This window comes from Canis lupus, chromosome 2 (assembly GCF_011100685.1).
Source record: "Canis lupus familiaris isolate Mischka breed German Shepherd chromosome 2, alternate assembly UU_Cfam_GSD_1.0, whole genome shotgun sequence".
NCBI lineage: Eukaryota > Metazoa > Chordata > Mammalia > Carnivora > Canidae > Canis > Canis lupus.
The window spans coordinates 11,696,417-11,710,070 of NC_049223.1; the positions used below are offsets into that span (position 1 = coordinate 11,696,417).

At 36.1% G+C, this 13,654-nt stretch overlaps 1 protein-coding gene across 1 annotated transcript in view; it reads right to left on the reverse strand.

Annotated features, from left to right (window-relative positions):
• The window catches only part of MALRD1 (MAM and LDL receptor class A domain containing 1), a 754,089-nt gene that overhangs the window by 700,099 nt on the left and 40,336 nt on the right, over positions 1-13,654 (reverse strand). Inside the window, 1 exon segment of the mRNA XM_038532060.1 lies at positions 9,328-9,424. Coding sequence (XP_038387988.1) covers positions 9,328-9,424 — 97 coding nt within the window.

Consider the following 13,654-nt stretch of genomic DNA (forward strand, 5'->3'; position numbering starts at 1 on the left):
AGAACTCTATCCCAGGACCCAAGGATTGGGAGCTGAGCCAAAGGCAGCTGCTCATACACTGAGCCACCCCGTTACCCCTATTTTGTTGGATTTATATGTAAGAATTTCCTTTGATTGTATTAAAAATTGTTGTATTTATGTGCATAGAATTTTTTGTAGTATTTCCTTATTACTATCATTCTCTTAATACCTGCAGAGTCTTCGATATTAGCACTATTTCACTCCAAATGTGTGTCTTTTCTCTTTTTCTCTACCTTCTTCTCAGGTAGAACTTTATCAATTTTAGTACCTCTTCAAAGGACCAGCTTTTGGTTTTGATAACTTTCTCCAATACTTTCCCATCTTAAATTCTATTATTTATTCTTTATATGTATTATTTTCCCACTGCTTGATTTAGCTTTTAAAAGTTCTTCTTTTTTACTTTCATTAGATAGATAGTTAAAGTTACTGACTTGAGAGCTTTTTTCTTTTCTAATAAAAATTTTATGTCAATTATTTTTTTTCTAAGCACTGCTTTAGCTATATTTTACAAATTTTAGTAAGTTATATTTTCAGTTACTTTCAGTTCAAAATATTTGGCTATTTCAAACTATGTTTCATTTAAATGTGTGATATTTAATTTCCAAATGACTGTGGATGTCCCAGATTTGTAGTTTAATTTCATTTTGCTCAGAGGAGATACATTTTACGATTTCAATTGTTTTAACATCCTTAAGGTTTGTTCTGCAGCCCCAGTAGTACTGCTAAGCCATATTGGAAACTGGAAATTTCAGTAATACGATCTTCATTTTTTGTTCATCATTGATTTTTTTATTAATTGTGAGCTTTTAATACGTGGTATTAAAATATTATTTACCTTAATTAGTGCTTGTCTCACTCTGCTCAGGCTGCTATAACAAAGTGCCATAAATTAGATGGGTTAAGGAACAAAAATTTATATTCTCACAGTTCTGGAGGCTGAAAGTATAAGGCATGTTTGGGTTCTCATAAGGGTCCTCTTCCTGGCTTGTACATGGCTACTTTCTCACTGTGTCCTCACATGACAGAGGGAGAGGATGAGAGAGAGGGAGAGAGAAAGACATGGTGGTGGAGAGGAAGAGACAAAGAGTGGGGGGGAGAGAGAGAGGGAGAGAGGGAGAGAGAGATCTCCTCTTTTTATAAGGCCACAGTCCTTCCTGTCATATTAGGACCCCACCCTTATGATCTTATTTAATCTTAATTATCTAGATACTATTTCCAATATAATCACACTGGGGATTAGAGCTTCCACATGTGAAATTTGGAGGGGACACAGTTTGTTCCCTAACAATAAGTTTTTACCATCCCCTTGAATTCTGCATCTGCAGGAGTAGGTCGCTTGCCTCCCTATAGCCTTGCCACTGGGCCCAGGCTGCTGTCCATCTTAGTAAATGTTCCACATGCACTTAAAAGGAATTTAAGTATTAAATTACTTTTTAAAAATATCAATTATATCAAGTAGGTAGATATTGCCTTTTTATTTTGTTGTTTCTTTTGCTGTGCAGAAGCTTTTTGATTTGATGTATAGTCTCACTTGCTGATTTTTCTTTTGGTGTCATATCCCCCCAAAAAAGGTTGCCAAGATTAATGTCACTGAGATTTTTCCCCTATGCTTTCTCTACAGGTTTTATGGTTCCAGATCTTATGTTTAAGTTTTTAATCCATTTAGGATTAATTTTTGTTCATGGAATAAGATGAGTCTGATTTCATTTTTCACCATGTGGCCATCCAGTTTTCCCAATACCATTTATTGAAGAGATTATCCTTTCTCTATGAAGCATTCTTGACTCCCTATCAAATATTAGTTTATCTACTTACAGTGTTTTATTTCTGGGTTCTCTGTTGTGTTCCATTGCTCTATGTGTCACTTTTTAAGCCAGTAGCAAATTGGTTTTAATTAGTATAGCTTTGTAGTCTAATTTAAAATCAGGAAGTATGAGGCCTCTGGCTTTGTTCTTTCTCAGGATTGCTTTGGCTATCTGGGGTCTTTTGTGGTTCCCTACACATTTTAGGGCTTTTTTCTTTAAGTTTTGCAAATTCTTGCTGATTTTGGGGGTGTGTTTTTTCTATTATTAACTGAGAGATATGTATTCAAGGCTCCTTGTGTAATTGTAGATTTTCCTATTTCTTCTTTTATTTCTTCATACTGTTTTTAGGTGCATACATATTGAAAACTATTCTGCCTTTCTAGCGAATTTACCCTTTTATCATTATATAATGTCCTTCTTTGTTCCTATTAATTTTCCTTGTTCTGAAGCACATCTTGTTTGATATTAATATAGCCATATCACCTTCTTTTAATCCCCTTACTATTAAAAATTCTTTATTTGTTGTTCTTTTTTTTAAGTGTAGTTGACACATAACATTACATTAGTTTCAGGTGTACAACCTAGTGATTCCATAAATCTATACGTTATCCTAGTGCTCACCAAAAATGTAGCTACCATCTGTCACCACAGAACATGATTACTGTACCATTGACTATATTCTCTACACTGTACCCTTTAGCCTCATGACTTATTCATTCCACTCCCCTTCACTCATTTTACCAATCCCTCCACCCCCTTCCCCTCGCATCCATCAGTCTGTTCTCTGTGTTTATAGATACATTTTTGCTTTTTGTTTATTCATTTTTTTCTATTCCACACACAATTAAAATCATGTGGTGTGTATCTTTCTCTGACTTATTTCACTTATCATTATACTCTCTATGTCCATTTATGTGGTCACAAATGGCAAGATCTCATCCTTTTTTATGACTGCATAATATTCCAATGTGTGTGTGTGTGTGTGTGTGTGTGTTTATATACACACACACACATACTACATCTTCTTTATTCATTTGTTTATTGATGGACACTTAGGTTGCTTCCATATCTTAGCTATTTAAATAATGCTGCAATAAACATAGGGGTTCATATATCTTCTTGAATTAGTGTTTTTGTTTTCTTTGGTAAATATCCAATAGTCGAATTTTTGGATCATATGGTAGTTCTATTTTTAATTTTTTGAGGAATCCCAATATTTTTCCATAGTAGCTGCACCAATGTACATTTCTCTTCCTCCACACCTTCCCTAATATTTATTTCTTATCATTTTTTACTTTAGCCATTCCAACAGGCATAAATAATATCTTATTGTGTTTTTTTATATTCATTTCCCTGATCATGAGTGGTATTGAGCATCTTTTCATGTTGGTCTTCTGTATGTCTTCTTTGGAAAAATGTCTATGTAGATAATCTGCCCATTTTTTATTTGGGTTATTTTCTTTTTTTAGTGTGGCAGAGTTTGTGTCCTCTGCATTTATTGTACTTTGTGCTCTTTACTACCACTCTACTATCATTTTTGCCTTCACCATCTGTTTTCCTTTTTCTTCTAGTGGATTGTTTCTCTATTTTAATATTTTTATGCTCAACTTTAGTGTATCTATTTTCCTTTACTTGTAAATGTTTAGTGTTCACTCTAGGGATGATATGTGCACCTTAGTTTAACACTCTATGTAGAGTTTGTTAACATTTCAAATAAAATGTAGACATCTTAAAGCTATGGACTTGATTCTCCCAATTTCATGGTATACTTATCATATGTGCTACATCTACATACTTTGAACTCACCAAAAGGATGTTCAAATGTCTGCTTTCAAGAGTCCTGTGTACAACAAAAATCTTTAGAGGAGAAGATAATTCCATTATATTCTCTGATATTTATGACTTCAGTTGTTCTTTATTCCTACCAATAAAATTTTTCTCTGGAATTTTTTTTCAGCCAGGAAACCTGCCTTAACATTTCTTTTAGAGTACATTTTCTGGTGATGAATTATGTTAGTTTTTCTTCTGAGAATATCTTTCTTTTACCTTAACTCCTGAAGGATATTTTCAATAAATATAGAATCCAGAATTACTTAGTTTTAACATTTAAAAAATGCATCTCTATAGTCTTGCTTCCATACTGATGGGAATACTACAATCTCTACAGAAAGTAGAGACTACCATCTCTCCCAAGCAGAGACTTAGGTGGCTACAGATGAGAAAGTATTCCTATATTATAGAATTAGCTCAGGAAAGCCCTGTAATAGTTTGCTAGAGCTGCCATAACAAAGCATCACAGGTTTGGTGGCTTAAACAACATAAATTTATTTTCTCATGATTTTGGAAGATATAAGTCTCATAAAATCACATTAGATAGCTTGAGGACATACCTTAATTTCTGAGTTTAGAAAAAAAGCCAAAAAATAATATATATTCTTAGCATAAATATAAGTACTGCTAAAAAATAGTTCCATGATATTTTATTTAATATATTTTATATATTAAAATATAATATAATTTATTTAATATAAATATATTATATATATTAATATATATTAAAATAAATATAATTTATTTAATATAAATTAAATTCTGGGTTGCCTGGATGGCTCAGTGGTTGAGTGTCTGCCTTCAGCTCAAGGTGTGATCCTGGGGTGCTGGGATCAAGTCCTGCATTGGGCTCCCTGCAGGGAGCTTGCTTCTCCCTCTGCCTGTGTCTCTGCCTCTCTCTCTCTCTGTCTCTCATGAATAAATAAATAAAATGTTAAAAAATAAATAAATCCACCTTCTGTGAAATGGAGCACTGTGAAGTGGAGCACTCAACTCAATGTTGAGTCATTTAGTTGATATATATTCATTAAGTGCGTGCTCTGTGCTGGAGATCCACAAAGGAATAAGACACTAGTAACTGTTTCCTCAAGAAACTCAACATTTAGCTATGGAAATATATTAATACTCTGTATGTATGTGTGTTTGTGTGTGTGTGTGTGTGTGTGTGTAGAGCATGGGGGGTATTTTTTGTAAAAGAAGGCTTCCCGGAAAAAAAGACTTCCACTCAGTCTTCTCAGTATGGAAGAACACATAGAACAGGTACTAGAAGGACAGGCAAAAAAAAAAAAAAAAAAAAAAAAGCCATGAAATGGGCAGAGGGAGCAAGGTTTACACAGATTCCCAAGAATAAGATGACACTGTGTTGCTGACCCCACAAGAAGTTTCTTCTGGCCAGAGTATGGAGATTCTTGGAGGACTGTGAAGGAGGAAATGAGGCTGGTGTGCAAGAGTAGGATCATGATGAGCTTAGAAATTTGAATTCATAAGAATTCATAAGAAATTTCAATTCTATCATGAAGGCAATAAGAGTTATTGACAGATTTTAACAAGTAGAGATTGGTCATATTTGTATGTCAGAAAGTACAATCTGATGGATAATAGATAGTACTGGATAGGAGAGTTGAAGAGACCAAAACCAGAGTTTTTAAAAATCCAGGGGGAAAAATACATGCTTAAATGAAGTCATAGTTGGATAAATAATAATTATAAATAAGAGGAGATAATGTGAAAAATGTAAGGACACTCCCTCTCTACTATTTTTTAACTTAATTCATACAGGAATAGGAAAAGGGGAGAATGATTTAAGAATGACTCCTAGGCTACTGAGTGAGACCAGATGTCAATAATTTAAAAAGGGAATCTAGGCAAGGGAACAGATTTTGAAAGAAAACTGGAATTTATTTCTAAGTATGCTGATATTGAGTTTCTCTGGAAAATATATTTGCTCACTCAGCTCATCAACCTGTTCTCCTTGCCTGCCTCAACCACAGAGGCTGAATTCAAATATTCAATTATATTAGTCTGCCTAACAACCAAGGTACCTGCATGACAATTGCCAATGGTATGGACAAAAAAATTGCCCTTTCTCATTTCTCCCTACTTTCTGTCCTGGATGTGAGATGTATAGAACCTCAAAAGTCGTTTTAAGAAGATAAGGTGAGGGGATCCCTGGGTGGCGCAGTGGTTTAGCGCCTGCCTTTGGCCCAGGGTGCAATCCTGGAGACCCGGGATGGAATCCCACGTCGGGCTCCCGGTGCATGGAGCCTGCTTCTCCCGCTGCCTATGTCTCTGCCTCTCTCTCTCTCTCTCTCTGTGTGACTATCATAAATAAATAAATAAATAAAAATTAAAAAAAAATAAAGAAGAAGAAGATAAGATGAGAAGCATGAAGCAAATGTCAAGGAAATCCCTTAGTCCTTGATTTTAACAGTATCAGAGTCGAAGAATCTACGTCATAACTGTCCATCTCCTCTGTTTTCTTAAGTCATCCAAGAAAACTCCTCTTTTCTTGCATCCAAATGCACTCCTAACTCTACCCTCTACTGGAGCAAGATTTCTGATGGTGATGTCTGGAAGTGGTTGAGTTGGCTCTGCACCCTGATCAGATGTACCCTGACCATCACCATCAGGACTGCACGAGGCTGAAACCACTCTCTAATCAGCTACAACCCTGTCTCCGGGCACTTACTGCCAAGTTCAGTAATCAACATTAGACCAGGCTTCATGGTTCTCAAATGCTAGGTTGGTTCTTTGTTTTGATACTTTTTTTTAAGAGCAAGAGAGTGCATATGTTGGGGGGCAGGGGTGGTGCAGAGGGAGAGAGAGAGCAGGTTCCATGACCCTGAGATCATGACCTGAGCCAAAATCAAGAGTCAGAGGCTTTAACTGATCAAACCATTCAACCATCCCAAAAGCTAGTTTGGTTCTTAAACCTGAGGTTAGCTGGCTTCACAAAAAATATCCTAAGAACCTTATTTAAAATGCAGGCATCATACTCTGTGATTTCCATCTAATGGTCTGAAGTAAAGCTCAGAATCAATCACTTTTCTTTGTGATTCTGGAGACTGACTAGTGTCGAGGGTTAGTTTATCATGATAGCCTCTGAACTTGACTAGAGAGCATCATTTGGAAATTTAATGTTACATAATACTACCATCTCTCACGTTTCTACCATTTACAAAATGCAACTCCATCCAAATACCAATCGTATTCCATGACACTTTATTCTTTTTCTCCATTATCAATCCTCATGCTGCTGTGTTTTCCTCCCAATAGATGGTATATTTATATACCATCAACCCTCATTCTAGCTGAAAAAAACAAAAAACAAAAAACTTCTTGCACCCTCACCTTCAAAGAACATATTGTGATCTTACCTGAATATTGGCTTTTTCCAAAAAAGAGACTCCTTCTTTTGCAATTCTCCCAAGGGATGACATCCTTTCCCAATGCCCCATAAAACACCCTTTAATTTTAGGGCCTAAAATTAAACTTGACATTCTTCCAAATCCCCAGTTTTGATTCATTTATTCTTCCATGTGTAGAAACATTTTGGCTCATGACATCCAATTTACTGCCCTGGGTCTCCATGCATCCATATTCATGAAGACTTCAGTTTGGGGTTTCAAAATCTTCTCTAGCCCCAAACCTTATAATGTTGTATAAATTTAATATCAATGTGAAAGGCCTAGCCAATAAATTAGCTTTAAAATTCATGCCTCATCATCTTTAGTAAACTTTATTTCCACACCACCTCAAAAACAATATGGCTGTATCATTATATGGAACTATTGTCTTAGAAATTATAGACATCAATATTTCTCTATTTGACCACGAACTTTCATTGAATGTCCAACTTTCTGTGCTCTCACTCCTGTGACTATTGCTTTTTCACTTCTACAGTGATCTTATAAGAGTTATTTTAAGTGCTTACTAAAAATCTGTCATTTGTCTTCCGAATATTTATTATGGTGCATCTACATTGGCCAGTATATGGATCATGGGTAATCAAGGAACTGTCTGTGGGTCCCATGTCCAAAGATGGAGAGAAAGGTTGTCTGTGAAATGATAGTAGAGTCCTATTACAGGTGATGTCAAGTCCCAAGCGCAATCCTAGCATCCTCCCACATGTACATTTGTAATGCAGCTTCAATGGCAGAGGCCAGGTCCTAATTTTCCTTACAGTTAGGAAAGTCCAGTCCATAGCTGATGTCATTCCTTATTTTCTTTTGAGGGTGATTAGCTGGGCTGAGCATTACATAGGACTAGCTGGGGATCATTTTGTTTGGCAGACCTCAGTTTCTGTAGAAACTATAAAAATGAGGTATATAAAGATACTGCTGAAGTGATCAGTTAGGGACTAGCTGCCTTGTAAAAAGCCAAGCATAAGCTGACTGTGCACTGGACCCAGGAATGTCATGCAGGGTAACAGAAGAGAGAGCATGAATGGTAGAGCAGTCAGTAGTTGTGTCTGCTTTGCCTGTGGTCAACAGTGTGTTTGTCCTAATCTATTGCTTCCCTTCCAATAAATCCCATAAATGTTATCTTCTATTAGTGAAAAAGCATTGAAATTTATACTTCAATTATTTACTTCTAGAAATAGGTGGAGCTTACAGTCTGCTCCCATAAAATTCTCCAAATTAATTTATCTATACTTCAATTTATCATGTAGTGATTTCTTACCTAAAATATGCTGAGAAGTGATAATATAAAGATGAAGGAAATCTTTTTGTGTTCCAGTATGGGACGGAGCTGTCAGAAGCTCCTATAAAATCCTATCATGGTCCAAGTGGCAAGAGACACATTCCTATAAATGCTCTTATAATACCAGCAGAAGTGCTGTTTAAAATCAAAGCATAATATAGGCATCCTTTGTCAAAATTCCTTGGTCACCTTTAGGTAGATCAACTCATCTCTTCAATTCTTGAAATATAAATTACCACAACTACCATATCTTTGTACCAAATTAGAACTTAGAATCCTCTCTACAAAATAGGTACTTTTATTATGCTATATCAGATTACAATACAATAACATTAAAAAAGAAAAAATCTGTCAACTCTCTATAATTGTATATATGATTCTTGTTTGATTATTAAACTAATTTTATCCACTTGATATTTTTAACATTAAACATTTCTATTGAGAAAAATATGCATAGTGAATTGAATAGTATTCAGTTAATATAATTGAAGGATCAATATGGATAATTTTTTAGACTTGATATATGTGCCTTATTGATCTAGTTGTTTCAGTCAAAATAGAAAATAGATTATAACCAATATCTCTCTCCATTTGTGTCTTTCAGTGGAATAGTTAAATCAATTCCCATGAAGACAATTTCAAGCCTAGAGAAGCCAGTTTTCACCTGTCTCCTAAAGGGCAGGGAGTTCTCTTGATAAGATTTAACTAGCCATTGTGAACATTGCTACAAAGTTCCAAATCTGAGACTAAATTACCCCTTCAACTCGTTATAGCATCAGACTTGGTGGAAAAATAGCCTATTCTCACTTCTGGCATAAACCTAGACATTGTTATACTATGGTAAATAGCCTGCTTTAAAACATCAGGCCAAAAGAAAAAAAAGAGCAGATGAAAGTCATTACACAATGCTTAAAATGCACTGAATTTATATATACAACAAGGATCAAAATGAGAAAAAGTTCTTATCATTTGCAGGCAAGCAGCCTGAACTGAAAGATATACCATCAATAGCTATGACTTCATTTTGTTCAGGAGTTGAAATTATTTGACCTTGAAAAACAACCACACAAGAAAAAAAAGCACAAAGCAAGGAATATCACTGTTTCACAGTCTTACAGCACAGAGCCTACAAATAAAAAATATATCATTTCCTTTAAGCACTTTGATAACCATACTAATTCCAAGTGGAAAGAGATCCACACATACACTCTCAAGGACAAGAAAATATGGTCATCTCTGTATGTCAAACATAGAGATTAAGTAAAATGTTCATGAAAGGAAGCAATATTTATCTGTTTTTTAATCATCTCTGTTTGGTTCATATGTTTTCATACTATTTAGTGTTTACCAGCTCTTGGACTCAGCTCCACCTTGATCTCTGGGTCTTTGCATTTTACAACTGTGCCCCATTTACACCTCTGCTTCTCTAGATTTTGCTCACAGACTTGCTTTGGATGTCCTTGTGCTATATCCTCCTGTGCATCTTCTGCTATTATCTAAACAAAACTTGGGATAGTGATTAGAAATGAATGTTCAGTGACTTATTATTAAAGTGAGTGAATGTGAGAGTTGGTTCAGTGTCTGACTCTTGATTTGGGCTCAGGTCATGATCACAGGTGCCTGAGATTGATTCCCGTGTTGGGCTCCAAGCTCAGCGAGGAGTCAGCTTGAGGATTCTCTCTCTCCCTCTCCCTCTGCCCTTCCCCCTACTCATGCTGTCCCTCCTCAAATGAATAAAGAAATCTTTAAAACCAAATAAGTGAATGTGATATTGTGATATGAATCCAGCCCAACTCTGCACCAAGAGATAATACTCTGGTATAATAAATCTGAGAAATTTAGGAAGAAACTACTTTCTAATTTCCTAGTTATTTAAATCAACAGAAAATTAGTGTGTTGGTGGAGAGTATTATCCCAACCTCACTAATGAATACCAGTGATGTTTGAGGCTTAATTCATAGATGCATTAAACTTGTGTGGATTGTTCAGGCTTGCTTATAATATAAACATTTTATTATTTCAAAATGTCAGCACAACTTCTCAGCTTGTCAACTGGTCTGCATACAGTAGACCCTAGCAGATCATTTTACCGTGCCTCATTCTCTTTTCTTTCCTGTACTACACATTACATACTGATATATTTCCTTTCAAACCAGATGCTATCTACTAGACTATTAAAATATGATATGAAACATCCACAACCTATCGGGTAATATGTGAACATGGAGTCTTAAGAGCATCATCTTTTCTTCACATAAAACAGAATAATCATGTGACTACTTGTAAAGCAGGCCCATGTTGGAAAGGACCTATCAAAGATTGTTGTGTAGGCAAAATATTTCACTTGGCATCTGAAAAGCTGAGCTCTGGTTATACATTTGAAATAGAAAATTTTGAGGAAAAATAGAAATAGGATGGGAAAAGTACTTGGCAAACGGTAGTATCCAACTCCAAATATTTTCAGTACAGATTTGTGTGATCTCTGGTAGAGACCATATCTCTTGGGGAATACACATAAGAAAGCAGATTGAATGTGACTAACCTCAGGTAAACCCTATCTAGAAGACAACAGTTATAAAGAGTTAGTCTCAAGGTTTATTTGTGGCACCTTGCAGATCAACTTTTGCAAAATCCCTTTACAGTGTTATGAGTGTCAGAATCATGAATAAAATGGGAGAGTTTTACATGCATACTGATTGATATTTTCTCAGTATTTTATCTTACTGCTTCTCCCAGAGTTTTCCATAAACTTAACTACTTGGCTTGCAATTTTAAAGTCATTCTTTTGACAATTTCTAAAAATTTAGTTTGTAGATTTCATTTGGAAACAAAATTAGTGGATATTACTTCCAATTTAATATTTTTAAGGTTTTATTTATTCTAGAGAGAGAGAGAGGCAGAGACAGAGGCAGAGAGGGAGAAGCAGGCTCCATGCAGGGAGCCTGACATGGGACTCGATCCTGGGTCTCCAGGATCATGCCCTAGGCTGAAGGCAGCACTAATGTGGCAGAGCCACCCGGGCTGCCCAACATTTTATTTTTTTAAAGACTTTACTTATTTATTCATGAGAGACACAGAGACAGAGACATAGGCAGAGGGAGAAGCAGGCTCCCTCTGGGGAGCCTGATATGGGACTTGATCCTAGGACTCCGGGATCACACGCTGAGCCAAAGGCAGATGCTCAACCACTGAGCTACCCAGGTGCCCCTAATTCTTTTTTTTTTTTGTAAGTAGGCTCTATGCCCAGTGTAGAGCCCTACATGGAGCCTGAACTCAGGATGCCAAGATCAAGACCTGAGCTGAGATCAAGAGTCAAATGCTTAACCAACAAAGCCACCCAGGTGCCCCAATTTGGGCTACTCTTAGTCATGGAATAATCTTATGTTTGTATTGGCATAAGATTTGATGAATGGCTTTAGCCGTATGAATATAATAGTTATACTGCAAATATTTTGCATCCCTTTTGTAACCTAACTTATAAATATTTAAAATTGTTTTACAATTTTTGCTTTGCTATTAGAGAAAAGGGGGGCGAAAAGATTGTCATATAAGGATGGTTTTATATGAGGGCAGTAGAGCACAGTGATTAAAGTATGTGTTTGGAAACAGACTACTTGGGTTCAGATCCCAGCTACACTCACCAAATAGCAACATAGAGAAGTTATTTGTTTAGCATTTCTGTACCTCACTTTACTTCTTTATAAAAAAGGTACTGATAATAATAAGTTATTGGGGCACTTGGGTGACTCAGTCAGTTAAGCAGGCTCAGGTTGTGATCCCAGGGTCCTGGGATAGAGCCCCGCATTGCATAGGGCTCCCTGCTCAGCAGAGAGTCTGATTCTTTCTCTCCCTTTGCCTCTCCCCCTAGTTTGTGCCTTTTCTCTTTCTCTGTCCCTCAAATAAATAAATAAAACCTTACAATAATAATAATAATAAGTCATTACCTATAGGAGAAGATTTATGCAAGGATAAATGAGTTATTACATGTATTTCAGCACTTGGTGTATGGTTAGTATTAAATAAGTGTTACCTATTATAACACAGAGTTATTAAAGTATGTAAGTTATTGTGTGAATAGTGTATTTGTACATTAAAAAATATATTACCTACAGATTAACACTTTATCCTTCTTGAAAGCCTTTTCACCTGTTCTTGCTAAACTAAGAACACACCAGTAGTAGCCATATTTAAAGAGAGGAGCAAAAATAATCATAAACTAATCACCAATCTCTTCCTTTTTTTTCCACACTCTCTCCTCAAACCCATTGATCTTCAGGGTGTCAACTGTTACTGAGGCTGATGAAACACAAATTTATATCACCAATGTCAACCACCCTTCTGAGCTCTCTGCCCATATTTCCACAGTCTACTGGACATTTTCACCAGATGACACAAAGTCACTTCTAAGTCATAATGTTTTTTCCCCCTTACATGGAACCTGTCCCACGACTCCCATTCTCTGTCAGTGGCACCTGAAGACTGGCACTTTTCGATGCCCAAAACTCCAAAGCAGCTTGCAGAATCACTTTTTCTTCCAGCCTCACATCCAATCCATTAAGATCTGTTAAACCCTCTCTTCTTTCCATTCCTACTTCCACTCCTGTATCTTCACTCCTGATCTGATGAAAAGGCTTTTAAATGACCTTCTCACCTTCAATTCTCTCCAATGGAGTTTGCAATATATTTATTTGTTTGATTCGATTAAATTGCAAGCTAACTCCATCTAACTGTGAAAATTGGCTGCCATTTGAGGCCACTGTTCCAACAAGAAGAAATGTATTTCTTGGGGAGAACGCTATATCTCTGAATATAGGGAAATTCACCAATGGGTCTTGTAGCTATAAAACATAAGATCCATCAGGCATAACTTGACATTCTAATTAAATATATCTAAACAGAAAGACTTTCCAGATATTTTTCATTGGGATCCTGAAAAGATGGAAGGGTTGAACTAGTTCAAGAAAGTTGAATCTCAAGATGATTTTTTTTATAAAGTCAGGTCTAGGGTTGGAAGCCATGTTGGCATATGGTTGTCGTATTTCTAAGACAAGTGAGGTCTAGCATTCTCTGCTTTCCCTCAAACTTTGGCAAGTGTGTTTTTCCAAACATCCACCTCATTTTAACTATGTTAGGGGTACACTAACAGATAACATAGATAATGATCATGGCAGTCAAGTATGGCCTGCACTGATCCAATAGTAAATAACAAATTGCTTTCACTGCAAACATTTTAAGAGAAGATGGTCTCTGAGGGAGGCAGGAGTCAGTGCTCAACTGCTTTAAGATTTAAATCT